The sequence below is a fragment of the Pimephales promelas genome, chromosome 7 (assembly GCF_988280905.1).
Source record: "Pimephales promelas chromosome 7, fPimPro1.hap1.1, whole genome shotgun sequence".
NCBI classification, from domain to species: Eukaryota; Metazoa; Chordata; class Actinopteri; order Cypriniformes; family Leuciscidae; genus Pimephales; species Pimephales promelas.
In genome coordinates, this window is record NC_142775.1 from 32,231,870 (window position 1) to 32,250,522 (window position 18,653).

Genomic DNA, 18,653 nt, shown 5'->3' on the forward strand with positions numbered 1-18,653 from the left:
TCACAAATGAAAATTTTGTGAGGTACATTAAAAATTAAAAATCCTGCTTAAGGGCCCGGTGTTGGCTCGTTACGCCACTGGTCCCGCACATACCCAAGTGATACTAACGTTCCTAAGATTTTTAATGTTTTGAAAGATAGTCTCTTATGCTCAACAAGGTTGCATTTATTTGAACAAAAAAAGTATTATTTGAATTTTAAATAACTTTTTTCTATCCTTTCAGCAGTCGTTGCTCTAGTTTACTGTCACATGATCAGAAATCATTAAAATATCCTGATTTGCTGCTCAAGCAACATTTCTTATCATTGTGTTGAGAAACCGTTTTTTCAGGATTCTTTAATGAACAAAAAGATGGAAAAGAACAGCATTCATTCAAATTAGAACTATTTTGGAGCATTATGTGTCTTTACTGTCACTTATGATCAATTGAATGTGTCCTTGCTGACTAAAAGTATTAATTTCTTTAAACAAAATAAAAGTCTTACTGACCCCAAGCTTTTGAAGAGTAGTGTAAGTGTGAGACAAGATACTTATAGCTGCAGTGCATAAATAAATTAGTTTGTTTCACACAAATACAGAAAACCATGTGACACAACCTAGAGCCTCTTTCACTCCCACTCTCTCTCTTCCTATTTTCGTCTGAGTAGTCTATGTAGATGTATTTTTTGACTCATCCGTGCCGGTCTTGTGTGGCTCCCCTGTGAGGAAAAATCAGCACTCACTAAGTATGGGAGAGAGAGGGATCATGGGTAACGGCTGGTGGTTGTCAAGACCCAGTGTCAGTATACAAGCACCTGTCTCTGTAGACTCATACAACATTCATAAATAGATGCTTTTAATATGTTCGGTTGGTTAAGTCTTTGCTCAATCAGCTGAACATGCTAACTCAACACTGAGACCACACACACAGACACATATTTCTTTGTTCCAAAACCTAGTGACCTACTACATAGGCAGCAACAAAGACTCCAGATATTTTAGACTGTTGCTAAAGATAATTCTGTTTGAGACAAAGGGAAAGACAGTACTTCAATGAATCTAATCAAACATATAACCAACAGGGCCATAAAGGGAGAGAAATGTTGATTAATATAAATCAATATTAAAAATGATCAATTAAAATAATTAAATCTATTAAGAGACAGACTATTTTACATTATGCTTATTACAGTACTGCATTGTTATCGAAGGAAACATACTAAAAGAAAACTATTGAACTCAATTGTTACATATTTAGAGTTTCAAATCAGACAAAGAATGCCTTTGAAATGGATTCAAATCAAACCATCTATTATATAAAGCAGCTGTCTTTACCTTCACATCTTCTTCCTCAATAGAAAAGGTAAGGGAGCGCGGGGCACAACCTAACGCGGGGTTAAATGTAACACGTTTACATAGTCAGTCAGGATCAAGCAGGCTGTCTTTCCGCTCTTTTTCTCTTGCTGCCAGAAGACGGTCTCCCGCGAATTTTCGGAAAGTTTTGATTATATTTCGTGAAGATACTGGACAAAGAGTGTTTTGACACCACACAAGTAAATTTTTTCACCATAGATTTTTTTTTTTCGGTTTCTGAGTTGGGTGTATACGTTTCCAAATCTAACTTTATATTGCCTTAATCACTGTCTTGTTAGCTCAAACATAGCACCGTTTTGAAACATGTCAGCAATTCCTAGCTACTGTTAGCTAGGATTAAAATATGTAATACACTGCGGGGTTAGTTGTAACACTGTGTTACAAACAAGACGCCAAGTGTACAACGATAATCAAATGAAAACGGAGCCAAACAACTTTTCAGGTTTGAGTATACATTTAACTTTGTTGGACGTTCACAAACAATGTTGGAATTTAAAATGTTTAAAATGTAGTGTACTATGAATGATAACTTGTTTATTTATTAAAAATATGGCCTGTTATTAATGCAATAAACCCTTTAATTTTTTATTTTAAGCTCATTTGTATTATTATGACTGTTATTATTATTAATAATAATAATTGTAAATGCAGCTGCCACACACCAATCTAATTTAATTGCAATTACAATATTTTATAATTTTATTTATTATTATTTATTGCAAAACTTTGCAGCCCTTTTCTATGTCTCTATCCATGATATTGATCAATAATAGAAGGATAATTGGATGAGGGATGGATGGATGGATGGATATCTGTTTATACAGATGCATAAACAATATCAAACTATACAAATAAAATAGTACTGAATTATGTGTGTTACACACAAGTGTTACAACTAACCCCTCTGTCTATACAATTAACCCCACATATGGGATAAGTTGTAACATTTGCACTTCTGTCACTTTCAGTCCAACTGTACGAAAATGGTAGGTCCTAGAAAAAAACTTTAAGTGTTCATTTGTAGCAAAGATGTGTATGTTGCTTGTGTAAAAAAATATTAATCTAACCTAATTATTTTTTAATTAATTGAGCCAAAATGCATTAGGTTGTGCCCCGCTCTATATATATATATGGGGTTTATTTTGTTTTTATATATATTTTTTTCTTGTACTTCATGTGGTAACACATGTGGAATATTCATCGTATTATTAAGAAAATAATATCATATTCAACAGCTCTATAGTATAAAAAAAATATTCACTTTAAATGTACTGCATAACACACTACAGTTCATATTATAATCAAGTTTTTGTGATTTAGTGTGTAAGTTAACACATCAAAATACTGTAAGTGTACAACAAACGTTTATAAAAACAATGTACTTTAGAGAAAAACTTTTAATTTGACTATTACAAAGTGCACTTTTAAAAGTTCCACTTTACAAAACAAATGCACATTAAATACAATTAAACAAACTTTTTTTCACAGGGGAAAGACTTGCTTTGTTTGTCAATAATATTTTTTTTTACAGCAATATAATACCATGGCCTCTCAATACATAATTTGAACGTGTTCATGTAGTCAGAACAGCAAGGCCACTCACTATGTTTTGGAACAGAGCCTGTGGCTGTAGAGAGAGTCATTTAAAGGGGTCTGGGGTCAGACTTCAGAGCGGAGTGCTGTCTGCAGTGTGCAACAACACTTCTACTAATCATGCCACTTCGCTGAAGTGGAAGTTGTTTGGAGGGAGAGCAGACCACGTCCAGACATGACGCCAGCTCATCATTGTTGAACAGTCTCTTTACAAGCCTGATTTTAATCTTTCTCTCTCTCCAAGCCTACGTCATCCACCTCTCTCTATCTTTGTGTTTTATCTCTCCATGAGAGGCTCTGCACTCGTTTATACTAGGCAAAAAACAGAGCAGCTGCTAAAATTACAGTAGAGGTACTGGGCAGTATGATGGTGCACACCATGTGACGGTAGAAATGTGTCACTGGTAGATATTCAGCTAAACCATTTATGGCACAGTTGAATCAGACAGACATTTAGAGTGACAGTTTTATTGATTGTGATGGGGGGGCGATTTAGTTGATGATGGGGGCGATTTAGTTGTGTTGGTGATGTTCTAATTGAGTCTGGTGTAGGCTCTGTGGAAGGCTTATTCCCACCAAGAACGATAAACAAAGAATAACTATACTAGTGTTCACACCAACGGACGTAATGGTATTATAAGCACACAAAAAAAATTACTTTGAAAGTGATATCAATGATATCGTTCCACTGGGACGTTATCGATATAGTTGTGGTGTGGACTTCGCTATTCTATGGAAGCTTGTTTCTGCCACAGAATAAAATATAAAAAAGGTAAAGGTAATTTTCCCCTCAGAATTGGACTTTATAACTCGCAATTGAAAGTTTCTACCTCACAATAGTATTATAATTACGAGTTATAAAGTCAGAATTGCGATAGTCACACTACCATCATTTTGGTTCAACAATACAGGACAGATGTTAATGAGGTGGAGTAATTACTTCTACTGTTTAATCAATTCAAAAACTGCAATTAATGTCATATTATTATAGTTAATTTTCCCAAACAGCAGAAAGTGGTTCAATCAGAATCACTATGTTAGCAATGATGGAAAATGTTACCAAAGTTGGCTAATAAGGCTTTTGGGAGTTTAGTACAGCATAGAAATGACACAGTTCACGTTTAAGCTTGGAAAAGAGCATTTTAACATAAAAATGATCTTGGACTAATGTTAAGGGTTTGTTCTCAGTGAACGAATGGACTGTTGCCATGTCACTACCGCCATGGACACGATTTTTCATCTGTATATCTTCCTTCCCCTTCAGCTCTTGTAATGACTTTTTGTCATTATTATTATTTTGCAGTCCCTGTCAGGCTTTACCCTGGTGCTCTGTGATTCTGGGTTACAGGGGGGTAGGGGAGTGTGTGTGGGTGTGTGAGCGTGCAAACCAGCCACTGACATTTCGAAAGCATGTTTCTCACAGAAGAAAAAAACAGTGGTCAGGCGTTTTTGCAAAGTCATGGTGTGTGGGCGAGAGGTTGAAAGGGTATGTGCGTATGATGTGTGAGATAAGCGAGACAAAGAAAAACTGAGAGGTAGATATGTGGTTGGTGGTCAGACGATGTTGCAGTGTTGACAGTATTTATGTGTGTGTGTCTTAATATCTCAGTCAGAGAGTTTCAAGCCTGCGTGTCTAACACAGATAATCACATGGGAAGAAGTTCTCAGAGTGGATGTACAGTATCTCCGGTCAGCATCTGGCCACCATTAGACTCGAATAAAAACACAGAGGCTTTTAGACTAAGGCTGGGCGATATAGTTTAAAAAGATCTCTTAAAGGGGTGGTTAATTATGATTTCACTTTTCTTACTTTAGTCAGTGTGTTATGTTGCTGTTTGAGCATAAACAACATCTTCAAAGTTACAATGCTCAAAGTTCAAAGCAAAGGGAGATATTTTCTTTTATAGAAATTGCTTTTTAAGGACTACAACAAATGGCTGGTAGGGACTACACGACATTCCTCAGGGGTTATTGACATCACTAACCCTAAAATTTACATCAACGTCACCCCCGGGAACACAATTTATAGATTATCAAGACAAAATATGCTAATCAATTGGAAGACAACTACACTTAAGCTACATAAATTCATCAACTAATCATTCAGAAATGTTGTCTACATGTTGTCACTTCTTCTTGAGGCTCTCCATCTTTGTCCGACGCCGGTTTAACATAAAAGATTGTTTTTTTTTTTACAATTTTTCAAGTCTTTTCTGTGTGAGATAATCAAGATGCTAAAACACTGGAGCTCTTGAAACTCCGCCTTCTTTGAGGAGCAGCTCATTTGCATTTAAAGGGACAAAAAATGGTGCGTTTTGCTCATCCACAAAAAGTGACCATTTTAAAATGCTTTAAAAACATATCTGTGGGATATTTTGAGTTAAAACTTCACATACACACTCATCAGAGATTTATTTTACATCTTGTGAAAACGGCATTTTACCACCCATTTAATTTTTTTTATTTTTTTTTACATTCTGGCCATATTTAGTCAATAAAAAATAAACTTTTAAAAGTTTGGGGTCAATAAGTTGTTTTTAATGAAACATAAACTGCACAGCCAAACAGAAATCACCCTAAAATCATTGCGACATGATGCAACTTGATCTTATGTCACAAGCTAAATCATTGTAACTACATTGTGAATATACGCATTTACTATATCGCCTAGTTCAGACATTTGGCACTGAAAAGGGCACGCTGTGATGTAGTGTGAGATAACAGCATAAGATTAAGTGATACAAGAGAGGCACTTGCCTTATCTCCACTGGAGTAGAAGAAGTAACGCAGACGCACAATGTTGCAGTGGTCCAGTTTCCTCATGATCTGAAGCTCACGGTTCTGCAAAAAAAAAACACAAATATATTTATATATGCTTCATTTCAGCTGTAAATAGCAGGTCTGGCAAAAGCGTGAATAAAATGAACCTGCAGTAGTATTCTCCACAGAATTCCTCACTTAGAGGACTTGGGTCAGTTTTTGCCCCATATCTGACCAGAATAATAGATCAAAATAGAAGCAAATGAAATGGCCCGTAACCATGACAACCGGTGTCATCTGGCGGCATCCACATGAGAAACTGCAACAATTTTATTTAAAGCACCACCCACATGGTGTGCGTCTGTTAGAGATGTTTCCTCTATTGACAATGAAAGCAGCAGAAGATGATGGCAGGGTATTAAATACAGGAAGACTAATACAGACTTCATTTCTAATACAACTTTAGGGCTTTTAAAGGGTTGTTTAGTCACAACAAACAGTGACTTTGGAAAACTGAAGGGCTAGTGCATTCAGTGTCTGTTTGACATCAGTGTTCAGTTCCTTTGGTTCTTGTAAAACTTGTTTTTTGTTGTTGTTGTTTTCAAATCTAAGTCCACTTGAAAATGTGGTCTGGGTTAAGGTGGCCACTTCACTATGATTCACAATCAGTATGAAAATAATCTTTACAAATTGTGAACCAGTGCAGACGACATACAATATATAAAAATATATATGTATAAAATAATGCCTTTATCGTAGTTCTTTCTCTCTGAATACATTGCCTTTGGATAGAGTGGATAACGTTCTTCAAATCCCTTGAAATGCATCTGTGGCAGAATAGTTCATGTACAATTTAAGAATATATCTGTATATACACATATAAGAGTGATGTACTTTATATACAAATTGTCTATATTGGAGTCTTCCAGTATAAATGCACCCTAATAGATCTGCTGCTGTGTATTATGTCATTAATATTTAGCAAACAACAATATTGGCAAAAAAAGACCCCTTAATCTAATTCATTTTAGTTTGTAACTACTTTGTTTTATTGGGAAATATGTGAAAACATGTTGTAATTTAAGAGTGAATTAGATATTAATAGTTACAGTTTTTAAGGTATGTTAAATGGGATGTTTATTTATGCTGTATCAGTATCAGGATTTTATTATAAATGTTATTAACGGGTTGTACAATCAAACTTGTGTGTTTGTGTGTGTGTGATGTGTGACTCTGTTAGCCAGTAACTACATCACAATCACACAGTTGGTGGTAATTTGTGAACACTCAAGTCACTGCCAACTCTGCATACAGTCACTCTCATTTACACACACAATTTCACATCCGGCTTATCAACCAAATGATGACCCCTTTCACAAAGAACAATTCACAAGTTCACACTTTCAAATAAGCAGATCAGTAAAAGAGTATGAGTATTTGGCATGCTGTCCGAGGAGAACCTCCGAGCTCGGGATTTTGGCCTGAACCCAGAGTACTCCCCAGTATTCCTGGCTGTAGGTACCAGGAGAGTGAGGAGACGGGGATGTGGAGGGATACTGAAAACTGCCCAGGAACATACACTAGGTGCATTTACCTCTTCTTGCGCTGATTGGATAGATCATTTGAACGTGTTCCTTACGAAATTTGTTAAAATATCTTTCTGTAAACCCAAAGTAAAATTCGTTTAAAAAAAAAAAAAAAAAAAAAAAAAAACGTGTCTAGTGCGTGAATGGCCCCTTAGTTGTTCTGTGTGAATGGCCCTTTAGTTAACTCTTTCGCAGCCCTTGTGGTTGATAGAAATATTAAGGCTATACTTGGCTAAGTAAAAAGCAAACAGAACCTTTGCTTCAAGCACATGGCTAAGTACACATCCACTTCATGGAAAATGATTGATTGCTGTGAAAAGCACCCATTACATCACTGCACTACTTTCCCACTATTACATTGCACAAGCATTAAAAAAGGCAATGTTGATTGCTATCTTCTGCTTACCAAATCAGCAAATAGATATAAATCACTTACCTAGGTTCTTCTCTATCTTGATACAAATAATATTATCCACTGACGCCAAAGAAGATAAAGAATAGTACCCCTGTTCTCACATGCTAGTATTATATATATGCAAATATGTGTGTATTTGTTGCAGGACAAAGGTCAAACAGATAAAAACACTTCTACAGATATTGACACACTTCACACATACAGATCCTCTCTCGGAAGAGCTATGAGCAAGGGAGGGAGCAAACTCCATTGAAAGGAATGTGGTAAAGAAATGACAGAAATAATTGCAAGGGTATCACATGAAGAGATTTAACTTAACAGAAGACGCACACAGCTCACAACACTCCACAGGTATTTATACTTGACATTTTAACTTTTGCCCTATTCTACAAAACAACAGGTGACAGCAAAAATAACCAAAAATGTTTTACCAAAGTTTACTTGGCAAATGTTATTCAGCATGGCCTAGACTGTGCTCAAAATAGGGCACTATTTGAGGGAACAGCCATTTGTAGTGGTGTCCGAAACCATTATAATGTGCACTCAATCAATCCCATAATGCACCACAAGTGCACAACCGATGTACATGCAAAAGCAAGACAATACATAATGCACTGTGAGGGTTGCATCAAATGAATTACTGCGTTTTGCCGGCAGATGAATCATCCATCTATCCATTTTCCAAAGTGCTGGTCCAATGTGGGTACAGCGTAATATCATGCAGGTATAAATTCATTTTTAATCGATTATTCAACTGTTTGAGTAAGTACGGTTTCCCTGACAGTTCAAGATAAATCCAGTTTGCTTCCGGCACACTCAGTCTGAATTCACTCTGCTTCAAGTAGACTGTATTAGTGGACTAATTTAGGGAAAAGTGAATGAGGGTGTAGGGGGCGATTTTAAAAACAGCCCTACAGTTTTTTTTTGGCTAGTGGCTGGTTTCAACAGACGTTGGAGTTAGAGTGTTGTTAAAGTGCCCCTATTATGCTATTTTAAAGGTTCCTGGTTTTGTCCTGTCTCCAACAACAGGTTTACATGCATTAAAGGTAAAAAAATCAAACAAATCATTTTCTCATAATACACATTGCACATAACCACATTTTTCAGTGATTCTCAAACGACTCGACGGATGAATCGGTCTCTCTAAATCCCTCAATTCTGCGAGCCTACTGTGCTCTGATTGGTCAGAAGCCCCAGTCTGTTGTACAGAGCGTGTCGGAAGCTAAAGCCAGTTACTGTGAGCTCTGGAGGCTTCCTCAGTCCTCAGCGATTGCACACACTCTAAAGACGACCTAGTCGGTTTTACCATATCAATCCGAGCGCGAGTCCGGTGATGAAACATTGGAAGAACTATTACGTCCTTTTGCAATTCAACTAGTTATTCAGTTAGTCAGTGCATGTCTATCAACAAACCGATGTGTATATTTCTAATTTATTGCAGTGCACAAACAAATATTGCTCCATCCTTTACCTTTACTCAAAGTAGTAAGAACAACAGACAATCTGCATTAAAAGACACCGTTTTAGGTAATAGTGGCCCACAGATGCTTAGCAGAAGTATTTCAGTAAGACAGCAGTAACGCGAATTAGCCGGTTAGCCGGAAACTTACACAATATAAAAACAACCAGCAATTATATAATATCAATGATTATTCATACTTAACGGTTGATTCTAAGGAGCAAGCTTTACCAAATAAACTGGGTACTGAGTGACCCACCTTTCAAGAGCAAGCGTTTTGTGAATCCAGAATTGTACTGAGAAGCATCCATCAGTAAAATGACGTTTAAGTAACTGGTAATGGAAAAGGTATGAGGTGGGATGAAAAACTATATATTTCAACGATTTTCTCTGGGGAAAGTAATACTTTTGCTACAGAATTCAAAAGTTTTGTGACCAATATGGTATCTTGGATGGGTTTTTAACAGGCCTTATCCTCCAAAATACGTGAATTCTATTCTCTTATCCTCCAAAATATGTGATTCTACCTTATGATACTCCTAGAACTCAGTATAATGCCTTCTACCTATTGGAACAACATTCCTGTTGGGAGTGTGCCAGCAATGCCTTATCACCACTATCATCCTAGAGGACTCAAAAAAGTGATAATGGAAATGGCACACAGCTTCAAACACACACTAGTAGACAGTGTCAATAATATCTCTGCCAGGTCACTGTACACATGCTGTCCTTCACATGTGACCCATTTCTGTCTCACACACACACACACACACACACACACACACCAGATAGATGCACTACATCTCTCTAAAGGGAATGGCTTACTATCACAATGCGACGAGGTCAACTTTTTCAACAAGCAGAAACAGTTCGCTGACATGAGTGAACTACATTTCATGTACACCACCATCTGATCTCTGATCTCATTTACACCATCAGTCACTCTCAGGATGACTGCATTTATGTTTTGTTGCTCAGGAAAGGTGACATCCTTCTTCTGTCAATCATACTTCTCTGCTGCAGTTTACAAAAAAGTAAGTCCCCTTCTGTCATATTATGGTGAACTTCTATTCAATATTAAACAGCAAAATTTACACAGATGAATTTATCAGAGCATGAAATTAGAGCCTGTAATTAAATGGGAAAATACGTTACATTGATGATTCCTTATAAATTTGTTCTTATTCTTCAATAAATGTGTTATTGACTCAAAAAGATGCAATAAACTAGCCTGGAATCATAATTACTCCTCAATGGATCAAGTCCAGACCGAACTTCCCGACCAAAAAATGTTGTGGGCAGAGTTCGGTCTGGACTTGATCCATTGAGGAGTAATTATGATCAGACAAGAAACGTTCGGGCCAATCAAATTGCCAGGGCGGGCGATGATCTGCAAGGACGTAATCATCACGTTATCAAAGAGCGCTTAACTGTTTTCCCTCAGAGATGACTGCAGCTGGAGAATTGAGATGTATAGATTCCACTGTTGCGTCTGTTGTGAAATAAATCAACAGCGCATCAATTGTAATAGACAAACAGAGAACTGCAATCAAGGCATTTGTCGATCGGAAAGATATTTTTGGCGTCCTTCCTACATGATTCGGGAAAAGTGTAACTTATCAGCTGGCTCTGACGGTCTTTAAGAAGATGGGACGTAATGAAAAGCCTGTGGTCGTTGTGGTTTCTCCTTTGGTCGCACTCATGGAGAAGTAAGTAAAAGAAGCAACACTCGTTATTTAACTTCTAAAATAAGTAAGTTCTGTAGTTGAGAACTGTGCTATGCAAAGGAGTTGACTTACTGCGTTGCTCTGATTGGTTGTAGGTTTACTGACTATCCAATTGAGTGCAGAGGGGGTTTTTTTCCTGGTTCGGTTAGCCCTACGGAGCGGTTTCAGACTAGCCTGACGAATACTAGCTACTGGGGTGCCTCGGGGCTCAGTGCTTTGACCAATTCTCTTCTATCTATATGTCATCACTAGAATCTGTCATTCAGAAACATGTTTTTTGCGATGACTGTATGCGGACAACACACAACTCGATCACTCACCCTAACTGGAGGATCCGACGGTAGCTGCTTGCATCTCAGCCTGCCTGACAGACATTTCTTGCTGGATGAAGAACCACCACCTTCAGCTAAACTTTGTGAAGACAGAGTTGCTTGTGATCCTGGCCTACCCAACACTACACCACAACTTCTGCATTGAGCAAGGTTCGTCATCCAATACTCTATCAAGGTCAGCCAGCAACCTTGGAGCTGTGATCGATGATCAATTGAACTTCATTGACCATATTGCTAGAACGGTCAGGTCCTGCAGATTTGCCTTGCACAACATTAGGAGGATCAGGCCCTTCCTATCAGAACATGCTGTACAACCCCTTGTCCAAGCACGTGTTGTATCCAGACTGGACTATAGTAATGCTCTCCTGGCTGGTCTTCCAGCTTGCATCCAGAATTCTGCAGCTACAGTGGTCGTTAAGGAGGCAAAGAGAGTACACATCACAAAATTGCACTGTTTGCCAATAGCTGCTCACATCAAATTCAAGGCACTGATGCTTGCCAACAGAACAACCACTGGCTCTGCTCCCTTTTACCTAAACTCATTACTCCAGACTTACGTTCCATCCAGAATCTTACGTTCTGCAAGTAAACATAGCCTCATGATGACATCTCAAAGAGGCACAAAATCTCTAAAATCTGACCTTTAACATGACTGTTTCCTGCAGGTGGAATGATCTGCCGAACTCAACCTGAGTCCGTAGTCATTTTCAAGAAACGGCTGAACTTTTGGCAACACTCGATCCATTAATACAAACACTATCTTTTCTTTTCTCTTTTATTCTATTCTATATCTTATTTTTTATTATGTATACTGCATTAGACTAAACTGGGAAGGGTCACAGCACTTGCATATTGTTGTCCCATAGTTAGTTTAATTGCTCCTCAAGATGGGTTAAACACCCCGGTCTACAGGAACTGACGAATGACAGTAATTTCTTACTGTACGCTTCTGTCCAGTTATGGTTAAAAACTCTACAAACTCGAAAAACTCTTCACTCGTACTTTGAGTGTGATTCATTAACCAAAAAAAGAGAAAATACAAAAATGTTGCTTCTAAATGATAGCATTAATTTACCATTATTTCTGAGGCCATTTTTATTTTATGTAGTTATTTATTTATTTATTTTATTCTATAGATGTCACAATAATATCACCATCTAATTATATGTTGCATTCATTGTGTTTGGTATAGACAATATTTGATTTACTATTGTCATGTGAGCACATCAGTATAGAATTCAGCTAAAATAAATTTAAGAGAAATGATAAACCATAAGAAATTAGATCAATAATAATAAGAGAACAAACAAGAAATATAATAGTATAGCAATAACACTGAAGAACAGATATAAAGGAACTGATCAAAGAACAGACATACAACAAAAAAATATAAGGATATAGGAACAAAGACAAAGGCACTTTGATGAGAAAAAAACTGTCTGAGCTGTTCTTAAGAAAGCTACAAGGCCCAAAGCATTATATAGAGTCAAGAGACCAAGAAAGAATGAATGTAATGCTTCTCCGCCTTACCTTAAATCGCTTATCCTGAAGGACCTTCTTAATGGCCACCAGTTCTCCTGAGTCACAGAGCTTGGCCTGATAGACCACGCCAAAAGAGCCGTTACCAATGACCTTGGTGTCAGTGTAGCTGACCTCCTGCGGCCGGTCAGGTCCCTGTCCAGGAGTCGCCACCACTGTGGTCACTTTACTGCCATCTTTATCTCCTACAGACAGATAAAAAGAGATGGGGGTTAGAGACTGATGCTACACACAGGCAATAAAAAGGCAATCGGAAAACACAACAATGTCTCCATCCAATAGTAACAACACCTGGCATCCTCATAATTAATAATTTAATGATGAGTACTTTGGTTGGTCCAAGAACCATTTTCTCCAATTAATAAAATATAATACTGGTTGAAACTCTCATCACATCCTGATATCAATAATAGAAGTGGTCTAAATATTACAGGACAAAAATGTTCTCCCAATCATTGCATTCAGTCCGAATGTGATGATACGATGTCCTACCTGCCAGTAAACATATATATTTCCATACCTCTGTGACCCTGCTTGCACAGACATTACACGTGATCAGTATGTTGCATGAGGCAATGCAATGAGAAGACAGACAGTCACAGAGCACGCTAAAAAAAAATCAAACCTATCAACACAGAAATCAATCTGCAGCAGTCAAGTAAGATTGATTACAAGTTGTTTACGTTTATTATTATAATGTTATGTGATTTGAGACATGAGGTCATTTAACTCTGACTCTGCTCTTGCTGTGCGTGTTCACATGTTTTGAAGGAGGCGTTGCTTTGGAGATGCTCTGAATGGAGGGTGGGATCTAATGCTTTCAAAGCTAGCTTGCTATTGCTAGCCTCTCTGAAACTGCCTACCCTACCTTTAATATCTAGAAATTTCTGATATATACAAATTGCTTGAATCCCGAGACCTTAGCATTATAGCGCCAAAACTGTTTGAACTACAGGATACAACATCAAACTTTTGGACAGACAGTGAAATGTACAGTGTCAACACAGTGAAAACATCTAAAACATATCCTTGTTGGTGAACAAGCCCTATACCACTCTATATTCTTCCCCTTCAATGAGATTTTAACCACTGCGACTAGATAACCTGAACCAGATCAGTTCAATTCATTAACAAATCGTTCACTGAACCTCATTCACATTCGTTATAATACAAAAAGTGGCCAGAACGTTTTTCATGATCTCCTTTTGTGTTCCATAGAAGAAAGAAAGCCGATGATGACAGAATTGGCCATTTTGGGTGAACTAATTGAAAAAACAAAAAAGTCTGTTCTGTAAATTAGGACCAAATTGTGATACACTAACAGGCAAAACCTGGAAAGAAAATCTACCTTGAGCTTATGCATTTTACATTACTGTTCTTGCCAGATGTCTTCTCACCAAAGCAGCATAAAAGAAAGTGCATATTTGGCGCGTGGGAGGATTACTTCAGCAGGTGACTTAGGATGAAAGTCGATAATATTGCTTACAATGCAAACATAGCACGTGAAATATAATCCTCAGCATGATGTGGTGAAGTTTTCAGCGACCCTATACTTTCTTTTAAAGCGGTGAGGGGTAATAAACCAGAGAAATGAGAGAAGCATAATGCCATTAGTTTATTAAGGACAGATTTAAAGAACTCATGAAACTATTTATTACCTTGTACGATAAAATTAGGACTCAGCTGTATATACTACGCAATGCACCAACAGATTCTGCAATATTAAATATTTCATTCCCGTTATTAAAATTAAAGTTAATTTAAAGATGCAGGTCCCTATGACCAATTCAAATCATGCGTGTGCGTACAATGACGTGTGTGATCTGGTCCGGTATTATTAGATGGTTGTGACTAATTGGACTATCTTTTTTGTAGTCCAGACTAACATTCAAAGTCTCTGTTAACATTGCTAAAAGTTAACTGCATAGATTGTATTGTGCCTTTTCAATCCCCCATAAGCACAGACCAAATTCTTCAAAAAGTCTCAAATCAGGCCTGCGGATATCCAATGAATCTGCAATTAGTGGCAGACTGTGTTAGCTGTGAGATTTAGATCAGAATCAGGTCTAGAGAGCAGCTCCTCCGTCATCACCTGAGACAGACTGACAGCCAATGCCAACCAAATTGATTTGCTGCAAGGACTGGGAAGAAATATTGATTTGCCGATTAACTGTGACCTTTGTTTGAGCGTTCCAATATCGAGATTTAAAATCTCAAGATTTTTTTTAATCCATCTCTTTTTTCACATAGGTTCTCCTTTATTTGATAGTACAGTGGAAAGGCAAAAGGAAAGTTGAGGGAGAAAGAAGGGGAATAGGACCAGGCTGGATTTTAACCCAGATCATTACAAATTCAACAGATCTTCATGTCAGGGGCAACAGACTTCCCTCAGTGCCGCGCATCTGGTGGAACCGTCCAGTTTTAATGTGTGAATCGTGACATTAAATCAGTTACACACTTTGATCCAATAATTTGATCCAAATGAAACTGGATATTCATTAAGTCTTTTTATGAAATGTATTTATTTTTATGCTGCCTTTAATTGTTTTCTCATTTCAAGAGGCATAAAGGACATTTTTAAAGTTTCTGTGCACAGCCGATAACCTGTAATGGCCAAAATGATTTGAAAAATAGCTGAATATGACAATAAAATTAACCTGGACTGTATTGCAGTCATGTGATCGTGCAATTATTAGCATGTTTCACGAACTGAAATGAACTTAAAATATTCCCAAATGAATCAGTATAGAGGATAGCTTGTATTCAGTATAAAACCAGGAAATCAGTGCCGATACCCAGACCCTTTTTCTCCATCTCCATGGCAACTGAGACGTCTCTGAGCCTGAGAGATGTTGTGGCCCACTTGCTAAAGACTCACCCACTCATCTGCACGGATACACACTCGCATGCGGAGAGTGTGTCAAGGGTGACATTCACACACTCCAAAAATAACACCATTAAAAATGCAACTGAGCGAATGCCAGCACAAGTGAGAATTAAGATCTGCTGGAATGTCTAACGTAGAATTTAAGTTCTATAACGATCTTCATTACAATGTGGAACGATTCGCACGCCATCCATTCAACAGTATGACGTGAAACGTATAATACAGTCGAATGTGATCTCAGGACAAACATGTCGTCAAACTGGTTTATGGGATATCCCTTCATTCAGGACAAGAAACCGCTTCAAATAACCAGTCCTCTGTTTGAATACAGAGGAAACTAGGTTCACTAAGCATAACAATGCCCAATTCAGTCAGCTCTTTGACACTCATTACTTGTTACTCCTGCTCATTAGAAAACTTTCATTTCCTGCAAATATTAAAAAGCCAAGGGTTATCATGCAGGTCATCTATGATTCCTGTAATGTAACCAGGAAAGAAATAAGCCAGATTGATTCAGAATAACTAATAAGCCTATTTGAATAATTTCTGATAACTGGGGTAATGATGCTGAAAATTCAGTTTTACCACAACACGAAAAAATATTAAAATAGGGAAGTTATTTTAAATTGTAATAACATTTCACAGTATTGCTGTTTATAAAGTATTTTTTACTAATAAATGCCGCCTTGGTGAGCGGAACAGACTTCTTTCAAACACATTTTTGAATCTTTCAAACGTATAAGCAAAATCTATGTGAATGTTTACACGTATTTTAAAAACTGCATGTTTTTTCTACATAAATCATAAAACATGAGTGAAAATCTAAACTTCTTTCTTGGTCATGACTATAACCAGTAAAAAAAAGGTAAATTTAGCTCAGCTGGTCAATTAAACCCAACAGAACGTTTCTTCTTTCTTTTTTGTTGGACGTTTAATAATGTGATTAACTTAAAACAACACATTTTAAAATAATGGCACAATAAATGACTACATTCAAATAGTGACAAATATGGTGACAAATAGTACCACTGATGGGTTAAACAATCAGTGACTGTAAAGTGATCCGTTCAGCCACTTCTCCTCTCCCGTTTTCCATTGACGTAAACTCTTTATCACTCTTGGCTGCGGTGAGGCATGTTTAGATGTTACCTCAGAGGTATGTGATGTTCAGAGCGCCAGAGAAGTGAAACTAAAGGACACACAATGAAAGGAGGGCCCTATCGAGAGTGAACATAGACACACACCCAGAAATCAATTCGCATGTGCACACATACAAGATTACAAACCCACAATAGTCAAGGACAAGAGTTTAATAATGTGTAAGAGGAATTGCAGCTGATATATTCCTGCTATTGCTCTTTGCGCCGTGACCCGTGTCTTGACCCGTGCTCTTAGAGAGAATCATATACTGCAGCACTTTCATGTCAATCTCAGCCTGTGTTCAAATACTTATTGAGCTGTCTTTTTGATCACTTTATCCAGAACAACACACACAGGCCCCGAAAAGTCATCTGTAGGAGGAAAAAACAAAAACAAAAACAAGAACCGCAAATCTGTAGCCACAGTTTTACAATGCGTCCCCTTAGTTTATGAGCCTTACTCACAGTTTCTTAAATTTTCCCCTCGGTTTAACAAATCACTAATTCGTTTGCTATCACGGCATCTGAGTGCACAGATTGGAAATTTGTAGGTGAGGTTTTATAAATCCTGTGAGCACAATTTGTTAAGGCCGGGACACACCAAGCCAACGATCGGCGTCAGACCGTTGGTGAGAGAGAGAAGTGATTGGCTGTTCAGCTTAGAGAATGAGTCAGTGCATGAGAATAAAAGGGAAAGTGGGAAAAAAGTAAAGAGAGTACACTCTAAAAAATATTTTCATGATTTGTAATCAATCACAACATTTTTTCTTTTGTCAAATCAACTTAAATAATTTATCAAGTTCAGATAACATAATATTTTGAGTTTCTGATGATTAAATCAATCTCCTTCATTGTATTAACTCAATTTTTCCATTGCAATGAACTTAAAATTAAGGCAGCCAGGTTACTTACTTTTTTAAGTTAAACCAACAATTTTTTTTTACAGTGTACAAACAGAAGGCTGTTATAGATTTATGTCATCTTACCAGAGCATTCGAACGCACAACTATTTTCATAATAACATGCGCTGAGTGATTGATATTCAAAATGCTAAGCTAACACTGATTTGTTTACTATATCTGCAGTCGTAGTTTCAGTTTCCTTTTTTGAATGACGAAAATACATTATTGATAGCTGGTGATATAGACAGATGTTTGCTTGCACACATGCGCAGAACGCACGCTAGAATGCTGGCAGAACGCATGCTAGAATGCTAGTTCACAGTCGCCTTTAGTCGTTTTGGTGTGTTCAACCGCAGCTTTTTTGCCCGAGCTTTTCACAGCCAGCTTTCATTGCCGCTAGTTCTTTGACGTCGTCTTGGTGTGTCCCGGGCTTTAAACCAAGGGAACAATTTAAGAATCTCTGAGTAAGATATAAAAACTGACAGGACGAATTTGCAGTTCTTTTTACTTCTTCTAGGGGACTTCCCGGGCTCCGTAACGAGAGAGTCATGAAGAAATGTCTGCTAGACTGGCTTCAGGGTGAACACACAAACATTTGATGGGTAATACACGGTTTTGTTTAGTTCATCATTAAAAAGATTCGGAAATAGTTTCATCTCAGAATCAAAAAACCTTGAAAAGCATAAACATGTTATTAAGTCAAAGTGAGACACTAATACCCTAATATCACAGGTGGGCGTCAAAGACACACACCGAGACCGTGCACATTGGTAAATGTGTGCTATTCAAGCACGTTAACTATGAATCATGTAACGTATACCAAAAATGTTCAGTACAGGTCTTTCAGTTTGATGGTCGAACTGACGGAGCACAATAACACAAAATAATAAAATATTTTGCATCCATAAGCACTTCTGACTCTAAATTCTGATTCACACCTATCGCACATTACACATTAAAG

General features: G+C 37.4%; 1 protein-coding gene across 2 annotated transcripts in view; it reads right to left on the bottom strand.

Moving 5' to 3' along the window:
* Positions 1-18,653, bottom strand: part of gsk3ba (glycogen synthase kinase 3 beta, genome duplicate a) — a 55,822-nt gene that overhangs the window by 16,684 nt on the left and 20,485 nt on the right. For both annotated transcript variants that reach the window (XM_039683165.2, XM_039683166.2), the window contains exons 2-3: positions 12,756-12,949; positions 5,704-5,787 (exon numbers count right to left, since the gene is read on the bottom strand). In XM_039683165.2, coding sequence (XP_039539099.1) covers positions 5,704-5,787; positions 12,756-12,949 — 278 coding nt within the window. The remainder of the gene's footprint in view (positions 1-5,703; positions 5,788-12,755; positions 12,950-18,653) is intronic.